The 23,630-nt window shown below is 54.2% G+C and overlaps 1 protein-coding gene across 8 annotated transcripts in view; it reads right to left on the minus strand.

Moving 5' to 3' along the window:
• RFX2 (regulatory factor X2) overlaps positions 1–23,630 on the minus strand; it is a 131,985-nt gene that overhangs the window by 14,660 nt on the left and 93,695 nt on the right. For 6 of the 8 annotated variants that reach the window (XM_042977918.1, XM_042977920.1, XM_042977919.1 and 3 more), the window contains 4 exons: positions 22,615–22,704; positions 20,653–20,732; positions 18,968–19,229; positions 4,824–4,898 (listed from right to left, as the gene is read on the minus strand). In XM_042977918.1, the coding sequence (XP_042833852.1) occupies positions 4,824–4,898; positions 18,968–19,229; positions 20,653–20,732; positions 22,615–22,704 (507 nt within the window). Of the gene's footprint in view, positions 1–4,823; positions 4,899–18,967; positions 19,230–20,652; positions 20,733–22,614; positions 22,705–23,048; positions 23,410–23,630 lie in introns of those variants that run through there. The other 2 variants (XM_042977921.1, XM_042977917.1) reach the window with 2 other exon arrangements.

Genomic DNA, 23,630 nt, shown 5'->3' on the forward strand with positions numbered 1-23,630 from the left:
CTAGAACAGGCCAAGAAGGAGGGGAGGATTTCCCAGACACTCCTTCCTCCTGCCCCTTTTCTTAATTGGGCTGTGAAGCCCCCACGGAGGGTACCTCACCGCAGCCACTGAACTGACTTCACTGGCCGCGACTCTGCTGCAAGCCAGAGCCCTCCCCAAGGGCGGGGCCCATGGCATCTCCTGCCCTGCCCCTTTCCTTAGAGCTCTCAGGCCAGATGTCAGCGGCTACACTTCCTCCCCGAGGTAGGGGATGTGTGCGGACAGAATGGTCTCTGTTCCTATTGCCGGGGTGGGGGGGGAAGGGGGGGGGATGGAGTGGCCTGAAGACCGGGCACTCTGGAATTTGCTGTGTATTTTCTCTTAGTAAAGCTTTTTTTTCTTTCTTTCTGAGAAAACAAAAACAAAACAAGACACGGGACGACGGACCGACGGACTGATATATCCGCGCGTCCCTGACGGAGAGATTGCAAATGCAAACGGGACGCAATACCGAAAGGGCTTACGTGCGAGGTTTTGTGCCCAGGCCAAAAGGCAGGCTGAGCGAATCCACAGCAAGTCGCTGTCCCCCCAGAGCTCAGCCTCGGGTCAGAAGGGCGGGAGCCGGCCACACGGAAAGTCAGGTCCCGGCGGAGCCGCCTCCTTGGTCCCCCCTCGCCCCGACCCCTCTCCCCTTGGTGCTTAGCTGCAAAGTCAGTGAGTAGTTCGCCAGCGTGGCAGTGCCCTCTGACCCCAGGGCGCACCCTCCTCCCCGCCCTGAGCACCCCTGCCGCCGGGGCTCTGGACGCGGAGCCAGGTGAGGAGGGGCTGGCGTTTGAGGGGGTCCTTTGAACCCTGAGCTTGTCTTCAGAAGACGTTCCCCCTCTGGAGCTGGCAGGCACACTTTATCTAATGCGTGTCTGCCCCGCGGGATTGAGAACCCCGGGCGGGTCGAGATGGAAGCGGCTCTGTCCACATCCGCACCCCAGGATCCTGACGATGCCCCAAGAAACACGGAGGCACAGAGGGGGGCCCCCCCGTGTGCGGGAAGCCGAGGGCGAGGAGGCCGAAGACTTGTCTCTCTGCCACCCCGGGCAGGGGGGCGGGGGGCACACGGTGCCGCGTCTGAGGGGTCCTCTGGGGCCGGAGAGGGGGTGAGGCCAGACTCCGGGGGGTGGGCAGGACGGGGCACCGGCTCACGTGTGTGAGGACACAGGACTGGCTCACACGTATGAGGAAGTGTCGGGAAGGATGCTTGCTTCACCTCGTCACTGCCCCTGGCCCCGTGTCGTTGACGTTGGAAGTGGACCTTTTACTTGGGTTGGTATGTGGGCGCTGACATCGACGACGCATCGGTAGCTCGACAACAAGTTCTTCCCAAGTCGACGTAACCCCAGAGAGAATGGACCCCGCTAGCAGCCCCCCAAAGAACGGTCAGTTACACACTCTCTCTCTTTTGCGCTGAGGAGGTACCCAGAGGGAAGCCGTTTCAAGTGACCAATGACTCGAGTCATGAGGGAGCTGAGAGAGGGCGCCATGGGGAAGCATTCTAGCGAGGGAACAGCCTGTGCAAAGGCTCTGGGGCGGCACGGCGCCTGGTGCAGTGGAGGAACAGTGAGGGGCCTGTGTGGCTGGAGACAGAAGGAGGAGGGGAGGGAGGGAACAGGGCAGGTCGGGCAGGGCCCCAGAGGCTGTTTCGATGACGCAGGCTTCTACTTGGGAATGTGACGGGGGGACCCGGAGGCTTCTGAACAGAGAAGTGCCGCGATCTGACTCTGGTTCCAGTAGGACCACCCTCACAGCTGCTGCGAGAAGGGCCTGGAAGCTGGGCGAGGGCAGTGGCCAAGGGCTGGCTAGGTGGTGGCCGTGGCACTCCATGGGAGAGATGGGGGTGGCGGGGGTGGCGGGGGGGGGGGGAGGGGGGCTGTGGTGGAGGAGGAGGGAGAAGTGGTCTGATTCTGGATCTTTCCGAAGGTGAGGTCAAGAGCATCTGGCGGGGGGGGGGGGGGTTGGGGAGGAGGGTGGGAAGCAAGGGTGCCCCGCAGCAGAGGGCGGGGGGCACAGGGGTCGGGGCGGTCAGGGCTCCGCTTGGGACACACGGTGCTGGGCCCCAAGCTGCAGGCGGGTCCTGGAGGGGGAGCTTCGGGAGAGGCCGGGGAGGGGGGGTGCCCGCTGGGAAACAGCCTTTCCCCCAGGGAGCCAGGGTGGGGTCAGCAAGCCGGTGACCATCCCACGGAGCCGCCGATTCTGGCCAAGCCCCAAGCCTGGCCTGCAAGTTACGCCTGGTCATCACACCGGCCTGCAGTCGGCCACCAGCTGATGGCCAAGCGCCCTTTGACGATCTGTTTCTCCGTTAAAAAAAAAAAAAAGTCATATAATCTGAATACACTTAATCTAACAACAGGTCCTCCTCCCAGGGTTGGAAAATAACAGTTCACTGCAGTGGACCACGGCTGTCCCCACAGGACAGTGACTGAGCCACCGGTGGGGGGGGGGGGTCCCTGAGTGGGGGTGTTGTTCAGTGTGGGGATCTGGCTGAGGGGCAGCCCTGGGAGAAGCCCAGGCCCCTCCCCTGCTCAAGGAGGGGGACCTCGACCCCAAGTTCCTCTCCCGGGGCCAGGCGCGCACGGGGGCTGCCTCCAAGCGGTGGCTGCGGGTGGGGAAGGCGTTTCCGCCCCCAGGGCCCCGCTTCACGTCCTTGGAAACAGCTCTCCCACGTTTCCTGCCACTAGATCTGCCCGCCCCCAGCTCAGAGACCGCTTGAGGCCCCCCTTCTCCCGTGGGCCTTTCAACCCCAGGCTGGAAAGTTCCTTCCACCTGCACACCCCCTGGTCGCGGCCCCTTCAGGGCATCTTGGGGAGCTCCAGGGACCGCGGCACTGGCTGCGTGTGGAAGGCGCTGTCCAGCCTCCCAGGCTCGGGGCATCTCGCCCGCCCTGCCCAGCCTACGACGGCGCTTCGAGAAGCCAACCCTGCGGAGCGTGACAACCAGTTCCGGCTGAGGACTCCCACGGCGGGACTGTGTGCACACTCACGTGTCACCTGGGCGCACGTTCTCACACACGCTTGGCCACTGTGCTCCCTGGAGTGAGATTCCCTCGTTCCTTCTGCTTCCTATTCAGCACGGGTCTGGTGGGGGTGGGACGGCACGACCCAGGCTTTCCGACACGGGTCGGCTGGGAGGCCACCAGGAAAGCGGGTCCGTGGGGCCCAGCCCTCAACCAGACTCCTATGCGCTGGGGCTGGGCTGGCAAAGGAGTGGGACTCGGCCAGCGTCGCCCAACACAAGAGCGCCGTGGGCTGCAGGCGGCCGTGGTGACAACCATCGTGAGCGAGCGTGGGACACACGGGCCCCACCTATCGGCCGGGACACGTTCCCTCCCTCCCTCCCTCCCTCCCTCCCTCCTGGCTCTCACATCTCCCGGGACGAGCTCTAGGTGGGTCTCTCACTCCGGTGTGCGTGGCTGAATCTTCAGAAAGATCTTATTTCTAGTGTCTGATTCTAGGCCGCCAAGCCCACACCCTGCTTCTCGCAGCGCCTGATGCCCGAACGGGACTCAACGACACACGGCCAGGGAGGCACGGACGCGGGGCGGGTTTCCTGCTGGGAAACCGACGGGCAGGGAAGCAGTCAAAGCAGCCTCCTTCCAAAGGGAGCGTTAGAAGCCGGAAGCACCCCTGTCCCCCCAACATTTCAAATCCCCCCGCGAACCCCGCCTGCCCGGGGCTCGCGCCCCTACGCTGCCTTCCGCGGGGCCGACCCGGCGCTGGGCCGGCAGGCCGAGTCACGGCCACGCGTGTTCGCGTCGGGGCCCTGCTGAACAGGGCTGCCGTTGCGCCGCCTTGGCCACGTGGTGCCTTCCGAGTTGCAGACCGAGGGGTCTTCTCCCCCAGCTCGTCTGCAGATGCTCCCCTCGCCGGGTCTGCCCGCAGGGCTGACGTCATCCGGCAGGAACGGGCGACGGGGAGGGCAGGAGCCACCTGCTCTGGGGGTGGGGGACACTCAGCAGGGTCCTGACGCTTCGATTCACTTACGGCTTCAAGACAGCGGGTGTGAGGCTGCTCTTCCTTCCCGTGACCGGCCCTCTGAGGCCCTCGTCACGCGTCCCTGGGGCGGCACAGCGCACCCGTGCCGAGCCACCCACCTGGAAGTGTCTGCACCTTCCCCGAGCGCGGTTTCAGCCCCACCATCACTGCCCTTTCTCGTGCCCTGTGTGAACGTCGGCCACGACCAGAGCCTTGATGGGGTCGTAGTTGGGCAATAAAGACTCTTAGCCGGTCACCTCTGCCAGTCCCGTCCCGCCCCGCGCAGCTGCCCGGGGACAGGGACGCTGGCCGTCTCCTGGCGAACAACCTGCCATCTTGGTTTCCCCGGAGGGAGGCGAGGGAGGTGGACCCTACAGTTAGAACAGGCAGACGTTTGCTGGTTTGCACTTTTCTCAAATTGCCTGTTGGTTTGGTTTTTTTTTTTTCCCCCAAAAATCTGATCGCAGAAAATGCAGCTAAGAGTCACCGTGGCACCCGCTTCTCCTGTTGTGGCCACCGCTTCTCTCCGTGTCACTTTACTGGTTCTGCCTCTTCCCTGCCAGGCACTCGGGGAGCTGCGGCACGCGTATCACACACGTTAGTCCCACCGCCCGCCAGAAGGGGCGGGTGCTGTCACCAGCTACCTTGGCAAGTGGAGACTCCTCTCCCTCACGCGGGTGAAAGGCATTCTGGCCGGATGTGGAGCCCTAGATTGGTGGCCCCCCTATCTCTCGTGTCACGTCACGGTCTTCGCTGGCTTTTAAACTGTCTGTGAAGGTCACGAGCGCGGCAGGGCAGACTGCCAGATCGACACACACTTACATGGCTGTTGAGTAAACCGCTTTTGTGTGAGGTGATCCCTTCGCTTTTTTGGAGGTTTTCGATCGCCATTTCAAGCTAAAGAAAATGTGTGCAGAAACAAACAAAACAAAACAAAATGGAAAAAAAAAAAAAGGAAATCAGATGGTTAGCATCAGCCAAGATTTGTTTTTATTAATATCCAAATAATGATTTAAGCGCCTACAAAATAAAAACCAGGCTGGACACAGGCGGGGGGACGGTTAAGTTGTGAGTTCAAGCTGCGGCCGGGAGTGTTATTCCTGCCATGCAGGCAAGCCGGGGTGGGGGGGGGGGAGCACAGGCAGCAGGATGAGTTGTGCTATGAATGCTGGCGATTGTGTTGTAACACAACACGTGCACACGCAGAGCACAACCGCTGAGCCGAGGCGTAAGTTCACGTATAAGCAAAGCCAGAACCATGATTGCCCGCTGCTCCCCTGGACCCGTCATCGTCATCGGTTGCCAGGGAGAATCAGCTGTCTACCCAAGGGCGGCCAGCGGCGCTGACTTCCTGGCCAGCCTGTCCTGTCACAGAGCTCAGAGCCTCCCTCCTGGATGCTCCAGGAAAATAGCAACGAGGCAGGAGACCCTGGCCCTGCCATCGGGAGGCGTAGGGGCCACCGGGCATGTCAGAGAGATAAGCTCCTGAATGTTGAATGAAGCGTGGGCTGGGCAAAGAGGGTTATACAGGGAGGAGAACGAGTCGCAGGGGCACGTCACGTGAAGCTAACAGCGGGCCTTCCTGGGGGAAGGGGCTTCTGAGTTGGGTCCTGAGGACTTCCTGGAGGCAAGGAGCTGAGGTGGTGCAGTGGGTCGACGCACAGGAGGAAACAGCCGGTTGTGGGCGGCTCCCACCACATCTGTCCGTGCTGAATGTGACTTGTGCACGTCAAACGGAAACTGAAAATCTGCTGGAGGCCACCACGCAGGCCCAGGACTGCAATGGAAGGAAGTAAACCTAATGCGCTGACTTTCCTCAAACACGCACGGAAGGCAGACCTCAGTGATGCTCGTGCAGAGAGCAGGGGGAGTACGTATTTCGGAAAGCGCAGCTGGACGGGGCTCCTGGGGCTGAGTGCGGGAGCAAGAGGGTTACTGCTTTGCCCATCACCTCTTTTGACCGCTGTGTGTGTGTGTCCGCTGTCCTCACTGTTACCCAACACTGTGCCGGACGTTCTAGCCGGGGGGGGTCAGGCAACAGTGAGGAACCAAAGGCATCCGTATTGGAAAGGAAGAAGTAACGTGCGGATAATGTGATCTTAAATACCGAAAATCCTGAGGGACCCACCAAAGCACTGTTAATGCTGATAAGCAACCCAGCAGAGTTGCAGGTTACAAGATCAATGCCCACAAATCGGTTCTGTCTCAACAATGAACAAGAGGCGAACGAAATAAAGAAACAGTCCCGTCTGCAGTAACGTCAAAGAAAATCCAATACCTAGGAATGAATTTAACCAACAAGGTAAAGCATTTGTACGTTACACTATAAAACGTTGTTGAATGAAATTAAAGACCTAAATAAGCAGAAGACATCCTGTATTCACGGGCTGGAAGACTTAATATTTAGATTAATACTCTCCAGGTTGATCTATAGACTCCAAGCAATCCTTATGAAAATCCTCTGGTAAACTTCTGACTGCTTTTTCAGAAACGGACAAGATGATCGTAAAATTCGTATGGCATTGCAAGGGACCCCGGATAGCCAAAACAATCTTGAAAAAGAAGGACAAAGTTGGAAGGTTCACGTTTCCCAGTTTCAAAACCTACTACAAAGTTACAGTAACCAGAACAGTGCAGTACTGGGATAAGGAGAGACATATAGGTAGACGCATACGGACCAGTGGGGTGGAATCAAACTTCCAGGAAGAGTCCCATGTATCTGTGGTCAACTGAGTTTTGACGAGGCTGTCAAGAGCATGAATAGAGAGAGTAAACTGCCAAACAAGTGGGCTTCCACAGGCAAATGAATGAGGTTGGCCCCCCACCTCACAATATATACAAAAACAACTCAAAAATGAATCAAAGAGCTAAATGTAAGAGACACAACTGTAAAACTCTCAGAGGAAAATATAAGGTAGTCACGTACAATAAGTTTATCTTCATGACCTTGGATTTGGCAATGGATTTTTAAAATTTTTATTTATTTATTTATTTATTTATTTATTTATTTATTTATTTTTGAGACAGAGACACAGCATGAGGCGGGGGGGCGGTGCAGACAGAGAGGGAGACCCAGAATCCGAAGCAGGCTCCAGGCTCTGAGCTGTCAGCACAGGGCCCGACGTGGGGCTCGAACTCACCGACTACGAGATCATGACCTGAGCCGAAGTCAGACGCTTAACTGACTGAGCCACCCAGGCACCCCTGGCAATGGAGTTTAAGATATGATGCTAAAAGCACAAACAAAAGATTAAAAAAAAAAATTCTTTACAAAGATAAATGGGACTTTATCCCACAGGATGGGAGAACGTATTTGCAAACCGTATTTCTGATAAGGGTCTCGTATTCAGAACGTATAAAGGACTGTCACAACCCAACAACAAAATGGCAAATGACTCAATTAAGAAATGGGCAAAGGACTCGAACAGACCTGTCTGCAGGAGGCACATGGGAAGATACCGAGCATCATTAGTCACTAGGGAAACACAAGCCCAAACCACAGTGACACAGCACTTTCCCACGCACTGGTACGGCTACTAGAAAAGAAAGAAAGAAAAGAGAAAGGACCCTCACACGTGGCCGGTGGAATGTAAAACGGTACAGCTGCCGTGGAAAACAGGCCGGTAGTTCCTCAAAAAGTTGCACAGAAACTCAGTTGAACTATTACGGCTCAGCAATTCCACTCCTGGGTACACAAATGTCTGTAGCGGCATCATTCATAATGGCAAAAAAAAAAAAAAAAAAAGGAAAAATTCGAGTGTCGGTCACAGACGACTGCATATATGCATCCAACGTGGTGTATCTATACAATGGAATGTTCCTCGTCCACGAAAAGGAATGAGGTAGTGATACACGTTTACAATGCGGATGGGCCTCAAAAGCATGACGCTCAGCGAGAGAAGCCGGTCACGAAAGCCCAGGTAGCGTATGGTTCCATTTACGTGAAATGTCCAGAACAGGCAAATCCATAGGGACGGAAAGCAGACTAGCTGCCTTAGGCTGGAGGAGGAGGGAGTGGGGGGCGGGGGAGGTGACTGCCGATTGGTCAGGGTTACCAGTTTACAGCGTGTTTCCTTCTAGGGTGATGAGAATGTTCTAGAACTACTAGATAAAGTTAATGGTCGTACGGCATTGTGACCGTACTAACTGCCATTGAATCGTACACTCAAAAAAAATTTTTTTTAACGTTTACTTTTGAGAGAGAGACAGGCAAAGCGTGAGTGGGGGAGAGGCAGAGAGAGAAGGAGACACGGAATCGGAAGCAGGCTCCTTCCAGGCTCCGGGCTGTCAGCAGAGTCCGACGCGAGGCTGGAGCCCACGAACCGCGAGATCGTGACCTGAGCCAAAGTCGGAAGCTTAACCGACTGAGCCCCCCGGGCGCCCCTGCATTGTATACTTTTAAATGGTTAAAAAGATGCATTTTATGTTACGTGAATTTTACCTTGATTTAAAAACATATACAACCAATTAAAAAACCTATTGTTCTCTTGCGATTTGAATGGATCTTTTGCCCACACGTATGGTTTTTGTAACATCACACACTGGTCACGTGGAACATATTGGCTCACCGAGTTTCCGGATGTTCCAAATGATGACGCGCTTCACTAAACGCTACTGAAAATCGCATTTGTTATTATCACTACCAAGCTCATCAGGAGGATACCAGGTTTTCAAAATTCGAAGTTTTCTTTTTTTGGTTGAAAATTTACTGGCAACCAAATTAATCCCCCCCCCCCCCGGACCCATCCGCCTCGTGTCGTGCTCTGCTCTCCTTTTTGAGAAAAATGCCTGCCAAATCCTCCAGTCTGAAAACCCCTCATTTGTCTGTTATTCCTTCAAGCAAACACTGTGTTTCGTGACAGAAGTGGCTGGTGCAGCTCACAGTCATCTGCCCGGCGGCTCTTCCTTAGCACAGTCATCACACTTTGGCAGAGAAGTGCCTTTTGTCACCCAGAATATTAGAAAGGACTGGGGTTTCATACAATGACTGTTTACTGCTTCACCGGGGACCTTAGGTGAACCGTAACAGCAAGTTGCAGTGCGGAATTCGCTGCTTCTCTTCTCTTTTTCGCTGTGAGCGCAGGGTGGTGCAGAAGCCGGTGGCTTCTGGGAGAGTCTGTCGCCTCCGCCTTGCTCGAGCCTGCGTTTGCACCCCGGGGGCGCATCGATGTCGATTTTGCACAATCAGTGCAAACGTCAGCACTGGGAAAGCTGGCGACAGACTGATGGCTTAGTATTATTATGAAAACAGTTCTGACCCGGTGGGCCCCCGGGCCGGTCTTGGGGACACCCAGAAGAGTGCCAGACGTCTTGAGGACTGCCTGCTAAAAACTGTAGAGCTACGAGTATCGAGAGTATCGAGCATCGTGGAAAAGCACACAACTTAAGGCTGGCTGCAGAAGACCATCCGGAAGAACCCATAGCTATTAAATAGGGTCCGCTCAAGCCCGCGGGTGCAGAGAATTAATTTGACGCACAGTGGAACCTCCCCCAGGGTTCGTTGTGTTTTGAAATCAAAACGACAGTTGGGGTGTCTGGATGACTCAGCCCTTGGAGCATCTGACTCTTGATTTCGGCTCAGGTCGTGATCGGAGGCTCGTGGGATCGATCCCTACATCAGGCACCGTGCTGAGCTTGGAGGCTGCTCGAGGTTCTCTCTTTCTCCCTCAGTCTCTGCCCCTCCCCTGCTCGTTCTCTCTCTCTCAAAATAAATAAACATTAAAATAAAATTAAGACGTCGGGTAAACATCAGAAGGCGATAAAGAAGGTAAGGAACCCCCCGCCCAAGGTCAGAGGGGGAGGTTAACGCCCGGCAGGCCGCGCTGGAGGCGCAGTGCGCACGCCGGTCCAGCAGAGGGCGCTGCGGCGCCACCTCCCAGCCCCGCGCGGGCGGCCCTACCCGCATCTGCGGAAAAGGAGCATCTCGCGGTTGCAGCCCGAGTCTTCCTCGCACACCTGCAGGCGCGACTCTCGCTGCACAAGTACAAACGCCTTATCCGGTCCGCTCAGTGGCTGGCGAAGTTAGTGTCTACCCTCTGAATACGCTTAACATAGAGGCTAATTTTATGTTTGCCTGGAGTTTAATCTTCAGCAAGAAGGGGCCAAGGGTGGCCTCAGCAGAGCCCCACCCCGCCCGGGGCCCAGGCAGCTTTCCCTAAAATCATTTGTTTTTGAACTCCCAGCACTTTCCTTCCATCTTGGCATTGTGCATATGCTGATGCGTCCATTTCTTGACTCCTCGGGAGCTTAATTTTTATTTTTGATTCGGTGTAATGCAGCACATACTCCTTTTGATTGGCCCCCTAAACATCATTTTTTCTGCTACATGAATTATTAACAGAATGCCAGGGGAAAAGGACACATGCTTTGAGGGCTTGTTCAGAAGGAGGGCAGAAAAAATACATAAGGATTCGCGATCAAAGATAAAAGAACCTGACGTAACAGCAGGTAGCGGTCAAGTTTTAACAGTTCCCGAGTATATTAAAATAAGCCAATTATTTAGAAAATTCCTCTCCTTTCATGTGTAATCCTAGCAAGATTCTTCCTGATTCAAAGACTGTACTGGTGCCTCCTAAGGAGGCATGAGTGGAGGTTCATGAGTGTATGCCCACGTGGCCATTCCACTTATAACAAAATAATCACATTAAAAGGACCTGCCGGGATAGGGGTCGCCCCTACCAAGGGCCAGCAATGACCAGTGTTGAAGTGGCCCCAGCATCTCCAGACGGGTCTGCCAAAGTCTGACATCAGGACCATGCCTCCGGGGGGTTCCCTGGAAAGGCCAGGGAGGAGTGGGGATGGGACAGGAACGTGTTAACCCTGCATCCTCAAATGTAGCCCAGTTATGTGACCATGAACGGAGGAGATCAAAGTTTAAATGCTTTAGGAGCAACCCTTTTGAATGAATCTCTAAAGAAAATGGAGAGTCGTTTAAAAGGAAGAGACACCGTTGGACTTTTGAGGGCAAGGATATAAAGCCCAGAATTCTGCCTGCAGAAAGGATACGGGACCCACAGCGAAGGGCCAGGTGGGAACGTGGAGAGAATTTGGGGCTCACCGCTGGGGAAGGAGGAGGCTGGCTTGGGGGAAACAGGGCATTTTAAATCTGTTTGTCCATTTAAAAAAAAAAATTTAACGTTTATTTATTTTTGAGACAGAGAGAGACAGAGCATGAATGGGGGAGGGTCAGAGAGAGGGAGACACAGAATCCGAAACCAGCTCCAGGCTCTGAGCTGTCAGCACAGAGCCCGACGCGGGGCTCGAACTCACGAACCGCGAGATCATGACCTGAGCCGAAGTCGGCCGCTTAACCCACTGAGCCACCCAGGCGCCCCGTTTGTCCATTTTTATTTTGCTCATTAAACATGTTAAAAACACGTAAGTACTATTATACATGCTTGCCGCACAAAAATCTGATTCTGCCAGAGATGGTCTCCACTTAGGGCCAGGACGGCGGTGGGGCCACAAGGTGCCCCAGGCACCAACCTTAAGGAGGCGCTCATTCTCAAGATCCTGTCAGGGCAAGGGTGGCACGTGGGGGTGAGCACCTCCTTAAATTTGGTGCCCTGGGCACCTGGCCTGGCCCATCCCGTTCTAGCCCTGCCTCAACTTCTCCCCGGCACCCGACTTCCCTACGTGGGAGGAGAGGCCTTTACCAATAGCCTGGTGTGGGTCCTTTCAGGTGCATTATATCGGACTCACATTTCATTTAATGTTTTTTTTGGGGGGGGGTTGTGTTAGTTGGGGTTGTGTTAGGTATTCAGCTCTGCTTACCTGCATTTACCACTTAGTCTTTTGTGATTACCTTTCTGAGGCAGTTCTTACACATCAAGGGCTGGCAAGCTTTTTCTATAAAGGGCCAGATAGTGACTGTTTCGGGTTTTGTGGGCCAGTCTCTGTCCACAACTACTCAACTCTGTCCTAGGAGCTGGAAAGCAGCCACAGACAAGTGAAGGAAGGGGCGTGGCTGTGTGCCAGTAAAACTTTGTTTAGAAAACCAGGCAGCCGGCTGGATTTGGCTTTGGAGCTGTGGTCTGCTGCTCCCCCTGCCCCACGATTCTACCAAGAATTACACATTATGGGTGTTTTAGACTATTGTCAAACTGTTTTTTGGTGAACGATATGGGTATAGAGGGGATGGTGGTGTGGTATTGTGAGTGATTCCATATTCCAAAGTGGTTAATCTTATGTGACAGAAATTTTGCCTTAAGAAAAAATTAACAAATAAAAATAAATAAGATAGGGGCACCTGGATGGCTTAGTTGGGTAAGCATCCCACTCTTGATTTCTGCTCAGGTCATGATCTCACGGTTCGTGGTTCGAGCCCCGCTTCCGGCTCTGCACTCACAGTGCGGAGCCTGCTTGGGAGTCTCTCTCTCCCTCCCTCTCCCTGCCCCTGCCCTGCTGGCACTCTCCTCCTCACTCTCTCTCAAAAATGAATGAACTTTAGGGGCGCCTGGGTGGCTCAGTCGGTTGAGTGACCGACTTCGGCTCAAGTCACGATCGCACAGTTCGGGGGTTCGAGCCCCGCGTCAGGCTTTGCGCTGACAGCACAGAGCTTGCTTCGGATTCTGTCTCCTTCTCTCTCTGCCCCTCCCCCACTCAAATGCGCACACTCTCTCTTTCTTGCTCAAAAATAAATATTAACAAAATTAAAAGATAAATAAAAAAACTTAAAAGACTTAAGAAAACTTATAAGGTAACATATGCATGTGGTTAAGAATTCACTTGGGGCGCCTGGGTGGCTCATTCAGTTGAGCGTCCGACTTCGGCTCGGGTCATGATCTCACGGCTCGTGAGTTCAAGCCCCGCGTCGGGCTCTGTGCTGACGGCTCGGGGCCTGGAGCCTGCTTCTGCTTCTGTGTCTCCCTCTCTCTCTGCCCCTAACCCACTCACATTCTGTCTCTGTCTCTGTCAAAAATAAATAAACATTAAAAAAAAAAAAAAGAATTCACTAGAAGGAAAAGGTACCTAAAACAGCAAGCCTCCCTCTTCTCTTGTCCTTTCTGTCACAGAAACAGTCTTTCTACTGGTAATCATTTTTAGCAGCTAGCGTGTTTAGTTCTTATAATTCCTAGAACTTTTAACAATAGACTCCTACTTCTTAATCAATTTTTAAAAATTTTAAACTTTTCCTTTGGAAATAATTCCAGATGTACAAAAACACTGTAAAATTGGTGCCAAGAATTCCCACAGACCCTTTCCACCAGCCTCCCTGAAATGTTAGCATCTCCCGTGAGCACAGAACCAGGTCTCACGTGACGTCAGCACAAGGACCAAGACCCAGAAATCAAGCCCCACTCACCACGCTCAGCCAACCGAAAGGGCTCATTAGAATGTGACGGTCCTTGCACTCCTGTCCTTTTTCTGGCCCGGGATCCAGTCCAGAGTCACACGCTGTGGTCATTTTGCATACACAGCCGTGAGAGAAAATACCAGAAAAATGAGAAATGGGCGGGGAGTGGAAGAAGCTTTCATTAGATCAACGACCCATCTGTCCACAGTCGCCCTTGACCTCCCACGTGGGTTTGTGTCGCTCTGCACAGGAACAATGGCTTCTCCAGTAAATTAATTGAGGCTTTTCAGAATAAGCACAGAAGAATGTTGCCCAGGATGACATTCACATGGTTTACTTTTGTCACTAGAGGAGACCAGAGACGGAAACCTCAGATCCGTCTCAAAGCGGTGCTCCTGAGCAAACGCGGGTAGTGTTCCCCGCCTTTACGGAGAAATGCGCAAAACCAGATTCAGAAGTGATGATGTCGGGGGCGCCTGGGCGGGGGGGGGGCTCAGTCGGTTAGGCGTCCAACTTTGGCTCAGGTCATGATCTCACGGTCTGTGGGTTCGAGCCCCGCGTCGGGCTCTGTGCTGACAGCTCAGAGCCTGGAGCCTGCTTGGGATTCTGTGTCTCCCTCTCTCTCTCTGCCCCTTGCCCGCTCACACTCTGTCTCTCACTCTCTCAAAAATAAACATTAAAAACAATAACAAAAAATTTTAAAAAAGGGTGATGATGTCATTGAATGTTTGTCCAAACCCACAGAAGGCACAGCACCAGGCATGGACCCTGATGTCAACTAGGAGCTTTAGTTAATAATAACAGTGTGTCAAGATGGGCTCACTGGGGTAACAAACCTGCCAAACTTACCCCAAATGCTAAGAAGGGAAACTGTGTGTGTGTTGGTGGCAGGGGGGCTACGGGGATTCTCGAACTTCCTGCTCAATTTTTCTGTAAGCCTAAGACTGCGCTTAAAAAAAAAAAAAAAAAAAAAAAGGAGTCGGGGCGCCTGGGTGGCTCAGTCGGTGAGCATCGGACTTCAGCTCAGGTCATGATCCTGCGTTCATGGGTTCGAGCCCCGTGTCGTGTTGGGCTCTGTGCTCACAGCTCAGAGCCTGGAGCCTGCTTCAGGTTCTGTCAGTTTTGCTCTCTGTCCCTCCCCTGCTCATGCTCTGTCTCTCTCCCCCCCCCCGCCAAAAAAAAGTTAAAAAATTATTAAAAAAAGGAGTCCATTAAAGAAAAAAGTGATGATAAATATTTTTTTAGTCAGAGAAAAAAGTGGATGCTCTATCGGCAAAATTCCTTCATCAAACAACGCACGCGTGCTCCCAAAGGGTCTGCTCTGGCAGTTGGGCAAAAGCTCTGATGTGCAGAGGATGAGGGAGCTTCTAGCAAATGCTTGTGATGCGTGTGAGGTCGCTGTGCAGTTAAGGTGTTCCGCATCTTCACTGGCAGCCTCTAGAGAAGACGTTTTCGTGGTTGGTGATCCATCGTGAGCTGTGACCTGTGTGGGTGGCACACCGGCCCCGCGGGCCACCTGGAAGGGTCACCGTGAGACCGGGAGGCCAGGCCACACAGCGGGAGCCACGGGCGCTCCGTTCACGGTCTCCCCTGGCCTTGACCCAGCGCAGATGAGCTGGATGGAGTACCCGGGATTCGGCTTTTCTGAACTCACGTGTGCCGGTCCTCGGGGCCGAGAGGCTCGCTTGTGTGTTGAAAGCGGGAGCTGAGTCTCTGATGACACCAGTACAGAAATTCCTATGACTTCAAGGGACGTGTCTCCGGGGTGTGCGTTGTGGAACTTGAAGCCGTCGGTCTGGGGCCTGAAATATCGCCATTTCTCATGTTGGAAAGGAGATCTCAGGGTTTTCGAAGACGACTCAGTGTCCCAAGGGACTGGGCTGCCGATCCCCACTGGCTTCTCAAACCCAGCGCACGAGGGTTTTCTTCCTCTGGAGGAGGAAGCAATCACGGCAGTCTTAGGCGGATCTCAAGTCTTAGGCACATTTGAAAATCACAGCAGGTGCCACAAAGCTGACGCCAGTTCTTTCGGGGGGGGGGGGCAGAATGCGACCAGAGCAAGCTCAGAGCCCGCCTGACGCCGTTCTCCGAGGCGACGTCACTTCTCACCCTTCTGGCTTCGGCGCGGCACGTGCTGGAAGGCCAGCCGCGTGGCCCGGGCAGACACCATCCCGATCTCTGACGATCTCCGCCGCTACCTGTGAGCCAGGACCCCGCTTTCCTGGAAGCTAAGAGTTCACGAAGACACCACCCAGAGGGGTCAAGTGGGACTTGGCCACCGGGTCGGCTTACCCTTCAGTAGGCCGGACCTAGGCCCCGATGAAACACCGCGATGGCAGGTTCCTGCACGGACAGGAGTGCTGTGTTTTTACTGTGAAAACTGGCCGGACCGTTTGCCTTCCTCAGTCCCCACGGTGTGGCCCATGGGGGCCACCCGATTGTGTGGCATGACTGCCTGCAGCCCGAGAGCCCCGCGGGCGGAGGGAGCGGCAGGGTCTCCACCCTGGGCGGCCCGAGGGCCCCCGGCTCCCCGCACCCTGACACGACCCAAAGGGCCAATCCTGGGCTGGAGTGGCAGGGGCAGGCCTCTCGGGGGAGAATCTCTGTCGGGTGTGGTTGAAGAAAGTGCAGCGCTAAGCGGCTTTATCGAAAACTCACCATTCGGGCAACTCACTTTTCAGTTTTACAAGATACCAATGAAATAACTGAGACTCAAGAAAATCCACCACGGAAGTCGGAAACCTCTCCTCAAGGCCGCAGGGTGATTCCCTCCAGCCTCCACCTCTGTTCTCGGAATCAACTCGAAGTCCCAAAACTCTGATGGGCAAAGCTGGCAGGCGTCAAGGGCTGGGGGCAGGAGCCTCGGGTTAATTCTGTGCTTCCTGGAAAGTCCCACAGATCCCTGCTGCAAACGTGTGACATGTTCCTGTGCCAAAACAGGTCGATAAACAAGCGAGCAGGCAGGGTCGGGAACCAGATCGTCTTCTGGAACGATCACTCTCCGGGGCTTGCATGGAGAGGGGTGTCAAAACACAGCCCATTCCTGGATTCCCAACTGGTTTAAAAACACGATTCTTCTGAAGCGACCGGACGACAAACCACAGTGGCCGGGTGGCCTAGGCTCTGGGCAGCACATATGCTTGCAACAGGATAGCGTGGACCACAGAGAATGCTGTAGTTTCTCAGTAAATCTGTGACCCGCGACCCTAGTATGTGCTGCTATTACGTACTGATGCAATTTACTAACATCCAACCTGTCAGGCTCATGACAGTTAACGTGGTCTGCGAGGAATGCTTTCTCATCAGTATCCGCTCTAAACTCACATCCCTGCAGCCAGTCCTCCGAGGGAGTATACGTGTGGTTGCAAGTGGCCACCCAGGCCCTGCCGGGACTGAGCGGAAGGGACTGAGCGAGGCGAGGTGCGAGCTGGTGAGCCAGGCCCAACCCCACCCCACATGCTACCGCCTCTAGAGAACAAGTGACTTCTCTCCACCCTGTCCACAGAACTGGGTCCTGGAGAGCACTCTGGACACAGAGGGCAGCAAAACCCGGGAGGGGTGCTCTCTGATGTCAGTGACCCCAAAGCACATCAGGACCAAAAGGACAGGGATGAGGCAGGAACATCACCTTCTATTTTGGGAGGTTAGCCCCACACCAAGAGAGGAAGTTACTTCCTAATTGACGATCGGTCAACGTAATCTGTCACAGGAGCAGTCTATAGAAGAAACACTCATGGTCATATCAACGAAGAAAAAGCATTTGACAAAAGTAATATTCATTGATGATAAGGACTTGCAGAAAACCAGGGATGGAGGGGAATTTCCTCGATCTGAAAAAGGGCATCTATGAAAACCCAGAGCCAATATGACACTTAGTGGTGAAAGACTGAAGATTTTCCCCTAAGACTGGGGACAAAGCAAGGATGTCCACTCTTGCCACTCCTGTTCAACACTGTACTGGAAGTCCTAGCTAGTGCAAAAAGACAAGGAAAAGGAATAAAAGTCATCCAGATTGGAAAGGGAGAAGTAAAATTGTTCCCACTCGCAGACAACAAAAGACTCTTGCAGCTCTTATAAGTGAGTCCAGGGAGGCTGCAGGATGCGAGGCCAACAGCCAAAAATGAGCAGTTGGAAACTGAAATTAAAAATCAATACCATTTATAATAGCTCCAAAAACATAAACTATTTAGGCATAAATCTAACAAAATATGTACAGAATTTATATGCTACAAATTACAAAATGCTGACGTAAGACATCAAAGATCTAAATAAATGGAGAAAACATACTATGTTCATGGATGGGAAGACCCAACAGAGTAGAGATGTCAGTTCTCCCCAAATTGATCTACAGGTCTAATATTGTTTAATCAAAATCTCACTATGAATTTTTTGTAGATATAGACAGACTGACCTAAAACTTATATAGAAAATTCTAAATTTATGTAAACAGCCAACACAATAGTGAAGTGAGAGGAAATGCTCTACCCAATCTGGAATGGAAAGACACTCTAAAGACTGGGAGAACATATTTGCAGATCACATCTCCGACAGGGGACTCGTATCCAGGATATATAAAAAACTCTCAACCCTCAACAGTACGAAAACAAACCACCCAGTTAAAAAATAGGCAAATGACGTGAACTGATAGGTCACCAAAGAGCATATAACGAAAGGCAAGCAATCGCATGAAAAGCTGCTCACCATCATTAGCAATTAAGAAAACGCAAATCACAACCACAGTGAGATATCACTACACACCTTATGAGAACGTCGAAAATGAAAAATGGTTGACGACATCAAGTGCTGGTGACGAAGTGGAGCATGGGGACTCATACGTCGGGGGTGGGGTGGGGGGACGCAAAATGGTACAGCCACTTGGGAAAACTGTTGGTGGTTTCTGATCACATTCAACACACACTTACCACGTGAACCAGCAATCTTGCTTGTAAGTATTTACCCAGAAGAAAGGAAAACGTATGTCCATACAAGAACCTGCACGTGAGTACTTACAGAAGCTTTGTTCATAATCACCAAAAACCTGGAAATTGCCCAAATGACCCCCAAAGGGTGAATGGATAGGTGAGCTGCGGTATAACGGAATCCTTCCCAGTAGCAAAGAAGCAGCAAGTACGGATTCGTGTGATAACGTGAATGGGTCTCAAAGGCACCACTGTGAGTGCCAAGAAAGGTCAGTTTTACTCTGTGTTAATTTTCCAAATGAACTAAAATAAAAGTAAGCGTGGAAAATAGGCTTTGAGATCAGACATGTTTTTAAAGCAGGTCAGGAGCAGAGTCTGGGGCAGGACCCTGGCGGCAACACGGGGGTGCAGTTCCCGAGGGAGACTGCTCCGAGCCGAGGTCGGTCCAGCGGTCACGGGGATAGACGGGCCTGGGCCTCTGGGAGGGCGACGCCAAGGGTGGCGGTCCCACCAGCACGGCGACGCTGGCCCCGGATGCAGTTTCCACAGCAGCCCGGGAGGGGCCTTTTACCCTCTCTGTTTGCCACGGGGTACCTGGTTCCAAGGGGTGGACACTTGCCTCGGACCACACGCCCTTCCTGGCCGCAGAGCTCCGGCTCCGGTGCCCCAGGCTGCCTCTCGCTCACCATCCCCGCTGCCGAGGAGAGTCTATTCCGGGTCTACCCCGCTGCCCCGGAGAGCCTCGTACGTACCGTAGCCGGCGATGACCGGGAAGTGTGGGCCAGGGAGTGTCTGGTGCCGTCCATCCCCCCGTGGATGAGATAGGCTCCCGCGCTGGAGACAATAGGGCTCCCCCCGACATCCATGGTGATGCCCACCATGCTGTGGGAGGGGACCACCGGCGGGGAGGAGCCTGCCACGGTCACCTGGGCGCCGCCCGGGGCCTCGAAGTAAGACGCTGTGCTGCTCGGGGCGTACATCTGAGGCTCGGGGTTGTAGGCGTAGGCCGTCCGTCTGTCAGGAAGAGAGGAGGTGCCTCCTGAGTCTCACCGGGGTCCGGGAGGACTCCACGTTAAGGCGGAGCCCCAGGAGACCGTGCCTACGGGGTCACTCAGACACGAGGGGTCAGGGCAGTGCAAAGTGCAAAGCGATCGTTTCTGAAAATATTAAGCAGCACGGGATGACCCATCGAAACCGATGGAACAATTCTGTGTCTTATTATGGTTACACGAAATCTACTCGTGGGGCAAAATGGCGCAGAGCGCGCACGCGTGTAGGACGCTAGACGGGACTGAGGCCCGCAGGCTAGCTGGCGGTGTATCCCAAAGCCAATTGCCTGGTATCGTGCTGCGGTCAGGGAAGATGCCCCTCCTGGGGGAGGCTGTGTGCTAATTCTGCAACTTCTTCAGAGTCTCTGATTCTTTCAGAACGAAAAGGTTTGCAAAATGAAACTGCATACTTAAAAGAACTTCTAAGCGATACCAAGAATTTGCCTGATGTTCCTTTACCATCTGGATTAAATGATTAACCATGCGGCTTGAGACTCACAGTTTTAAGGTCCGCTCGCTCCTGTCGAGCTGACCCCAGTAAAAGACCAAAGCGTGGCGATGTGTTGTGAGCTGGCCCCTCCGCGTGGCAGTGAGGCCCCTCTGACTGCCTCCCAGAAGTGTGCTCTCCTTCCTGTCCCGACCCACCCCAGGGTGACAGCTTATCTAACTGCAGCGCAGGATCGAGCCCAGGGACACGGGGGCGACCCGCAGACCTCGCTCAGCTTTCACGGGCTGTTCACGCCCTGTTCACGTCCTGACATGGGTCTGTGCATATTTCGGAAGCTTCGGCGCTGTGCTGCAAAAGCTCACACAGCTCCAGCCGTCACGGCCGCCAGCCCTCATGCTCACCCCTCAACTTCCGAAAGGGGGTGATGGAAAGCAAATGGGCAAAGGGACTCGTGTCTTAAGCGCAATGAGCTTCATGGGAAATGTATCATTTTCTGCCCCGAGCGCCACATAGTTGGAAAGCAGAACATTCTAGAAGTCCTTGACAAATGGAAAATCAAGTTTTAGCAACCTCATAAAGAGCCAGAGGTGAACACAGGCAAGGATGAGAAGGCAGAGATAAAAATGGTCTCTGGGTTGTGAAGACTGAACCTTCAGACTTGAAAGCTGGATTAGGTTTTTGTTTCGTTTCATTTTGTTGAAAGACTGCCTTTTCTGGCAGTAAAAACTACAAAGGCCTGTGATTTCTGAAATCTCCGCAGGGCTCTGATGCCCTCAGACTGTCCTAATGGTTCCCACACCACCCAAAGAGGGAGGAGGAGAAGTTTGCGAGTACAGGCCCCGAATGGAAAAAGGTGGGGTAGTCGTGAGAGAAGGTTCCGGACGTGGCCCACGCTTCTCTGACAGGCGGGCCCTTCCGAGGGGAGAGGAAACCCACGTACAAGGCTCCATTGGTGTAGACCGTGTCTCCGCCTTCCACGTACTGCACCTGCGGGGGGTACACGTGCTGCACGGGCTGGACCTGGAACATGAACATCAGATACCTCGTGTCACACACACCAGTCCCCTTGCTGTTCAGCCTGTCTGTGTCTTCTGTGGCCTTTTGTGGACATTTACTCCTATGCTTCCGATCTGGGGCGTCAGACACCCCTCGCCCTACAGGGCAAGGGGCGCAAGCCGGTTATATTCTACGTGGCCGGGCGGCCCTGGCACCCCTCCCCAGAGGGGCCGGGGTCCTTGGAAGGAGAAACGTGCCTGGAGTGGGAGAGGCAGAGGGGGCACCGGGAAGCCTCGTCTGTGGCAGTGGCCGTGGCGCACCTCCGCGGACAGGGATGCTGGCCCTGGTGGTGGAGACCCAGAGCTCTGCGCACAGACCTTGAAAACCTCACCACGGAGGGAACCTTAATGGATGCCTAATCCAGCCTCCTTTTGGGGTGAAAAAATCTGGGGCTGGGTGTCATCGTGACCGCTAAGCCTTCGTGTGGGGTTGGCAGGATGGGACTGGCTCCCGCCTCCCAGGCCAGGCCAGGCCAGGCCAGCGTGGTGCTGGAGTTAACAATCGATAGATCGTGAGAAGCTTCTAGGGATTAACATGCTGGGCGGGCTGTGCCTCAGGGGACTGGGTGAAACACAGAAGTCACTCTGCCAGTCCAAGTTGCTCAGGGACAAAGGCCCCACAGAGAGGAAGCTTCTAGAATCACGACACTAGTCTTGTTCTCCTGTCCCTCAAGGAGCTGAGACAGACCCACTGGCTCCCTACCGGGCCTGCCGAAGCCTTCGCTTCTCTCCCACGACCCGAAAACCTGCCCCCGTTTTCACTGACGCAGTTACCGGACAAGCTCCTCTAAACTCACCAGCTTAGATTTAAGCCGGAGCTGCCGGGGGAGAGACGTGTGCTCTCTGGTCTCAGCTGTCACCACAATCACGCTCAGGGGTCCTTTCAGGCAGGAATGTGCACTAATTTTAATGCCGTATGTGACAGGGCACAAGTCCGCCAACCCCAGCCAAATCTGGCCCGTCTCTTTTTGTACATTAAGTTTCCCTGGGACACGGCCACGCCCCTTCGGGTACATCTACAGCTGCTTTTGTGGGACAGTGGCAGAGTCCAGCAGCTGGCCTGCTAAGCCAAAAAAGACACTATTTGGCTTCTTCCGGAAAAGTTCTGCCCTCTGCTGTCCCGGATCAGGCCGACTCTGTGGCTGGTGCACCCAGGCCCTGAAGCTCGGTTGCCAGATAACCTCATGTCACAAGCAGTGCTTCCTGGGTCGTGCACTCGTCTGAGGGCACGACAATCGCCTCCCCAAGAGGTTCCATGTTCCTCCAAACCTGAAACTTGGCTCTCTGTCTGCGTGTCTACCTCAGCACCCCAGTGCTCCGTCGGGGTGCTGGCTTGCCCCCCAAATGCTGAATCTCTGAATGAATGAAAGATCATCAGCTTTCTTGGCTTGTTGCAAACTATCTGCAGTAAAAGAATTTTTTTAAACATAGCTTTCAAGGGGCTGAGCCTTGAGAAAGGCTGAGCCTTTCAAGGGGCATAGCTTTCAAGGGGTGGCTCAGTCGGTTAAGCATCCGACTTCAGCTCAGATCATGATCTCACAGTCCACAGTCTGTGGGTTCGAGCCCCGCGTCAGGCTCCGTGCTGACAGCTCAGAGCCTGGAGCCTGCTTCGGATTCTGTGACTCCCTCTCTCTGCCTCTCCTCCCTTGCTCGCGCTCGCTCTCTCTCTCAAAAGTCAATAAACATTAAAAATTTTTTTTAAACATAGGCTTCAAAAGAACCTTCTGGTACAGAGCTGAAGATATCAAAGACCAAGCAATAGCAACAACAGAAAAGGACGCATTGTCCAGAGAGGGCACCGGATCACTCAGTGCTGATGTGTCCCGTTTCACCTGGGCTATGGTTACCTGCTGTGGCACCTGCTGGACCCTGGGGAGGGAGATTGGCTGCATCTGGGCCCCTTTGGGAGCCGAGCCCGCTGTCTGGACCAACACCCTCTAAAACGGAAGGAGAAAAGGACATTTAGACTTGTCAGAGGTTAGTCCTTAAAGCAAATACAGATTATAACCAGGGCTGCCGCCACCTACTCCACCATCACCTTCCAGAAACATAAGCGAGATTGGCAGGAGAGGAGTGCGCGCGTGCGCACACACACACACACACACACACACACACACACACACACACATTCTCGTTCGCACGCCGGAGCACATGCGCCTCCACCTGCCCCCAGCAGCTCTCCCTCTCTGGGGTCTGTCTGCGAGGTGGCCTGGGCTGTCCCTGACATCAGGCTGAGAGGCTGGGTGATAAGAAGGACCCTGCAGACAGCTGTCCACACCACCTTTCCCATCCCTGGCACCAAGCTGGGGCTGGTGGCCGCACGTGTCCAGCGCGGTGGGAAGCTATGCTGGACGGGGCAAGCCGGAAGGCGAAGCGTGAAGAGCCCGTTGGGGGAACTGAGGCAGCAGGAACTCTTCTCTCTGGCAAGGAGAGAGGCACCCACTGTTGCGGGGAGGCAGGGAAGCCCACCAGCAGGAGCGCTTGGAACTTTCCAGAAAGAGAGCACCCCATGTCAGCGGCAGGGAGTCTGCACGGGGAGCAGACAATGCACCCGGGGGCGGGGGGAGGTGAGGCCAGGGACGGCGCGTGGGTGGCTGCGGGGACCGGATGCATTGCTGGCAGGGACGAAGCCTTGGAACTGGGGAGGCACGCGGTGGCCATGGCAGGACCCTGGAGGCAGGGCCTGGGCCCCAGCCAGCCCGTGGCTGCTACCGAGAAAGGCTGGGCCACTCAGGCCCGAGACTGCGGTGTGGCGAGAAGGAGCCAAGGCGGCCGGGGGCGGAGGGTCGGCGTGTCAGGTTCAAGTGGGCGGGGAAACAAGTCAATTAGCTACAACTCAATCTGATCACATCCCCTTGGTGCC

This window comes from Panthera tigris, chromosome A2, assembly GCF_018350195.1.
Source record: "Panthera tigris isolate Pti1 chromosome A2, P.tigris_Pti1_mat1.1, whole genome shotgun sequence".
Taxonomy (NCBI): Eukaryota; Metazoa; Chordata; class Mammalia; order Carnivora; family Felidae; genus Panthera; species Panthera tigris.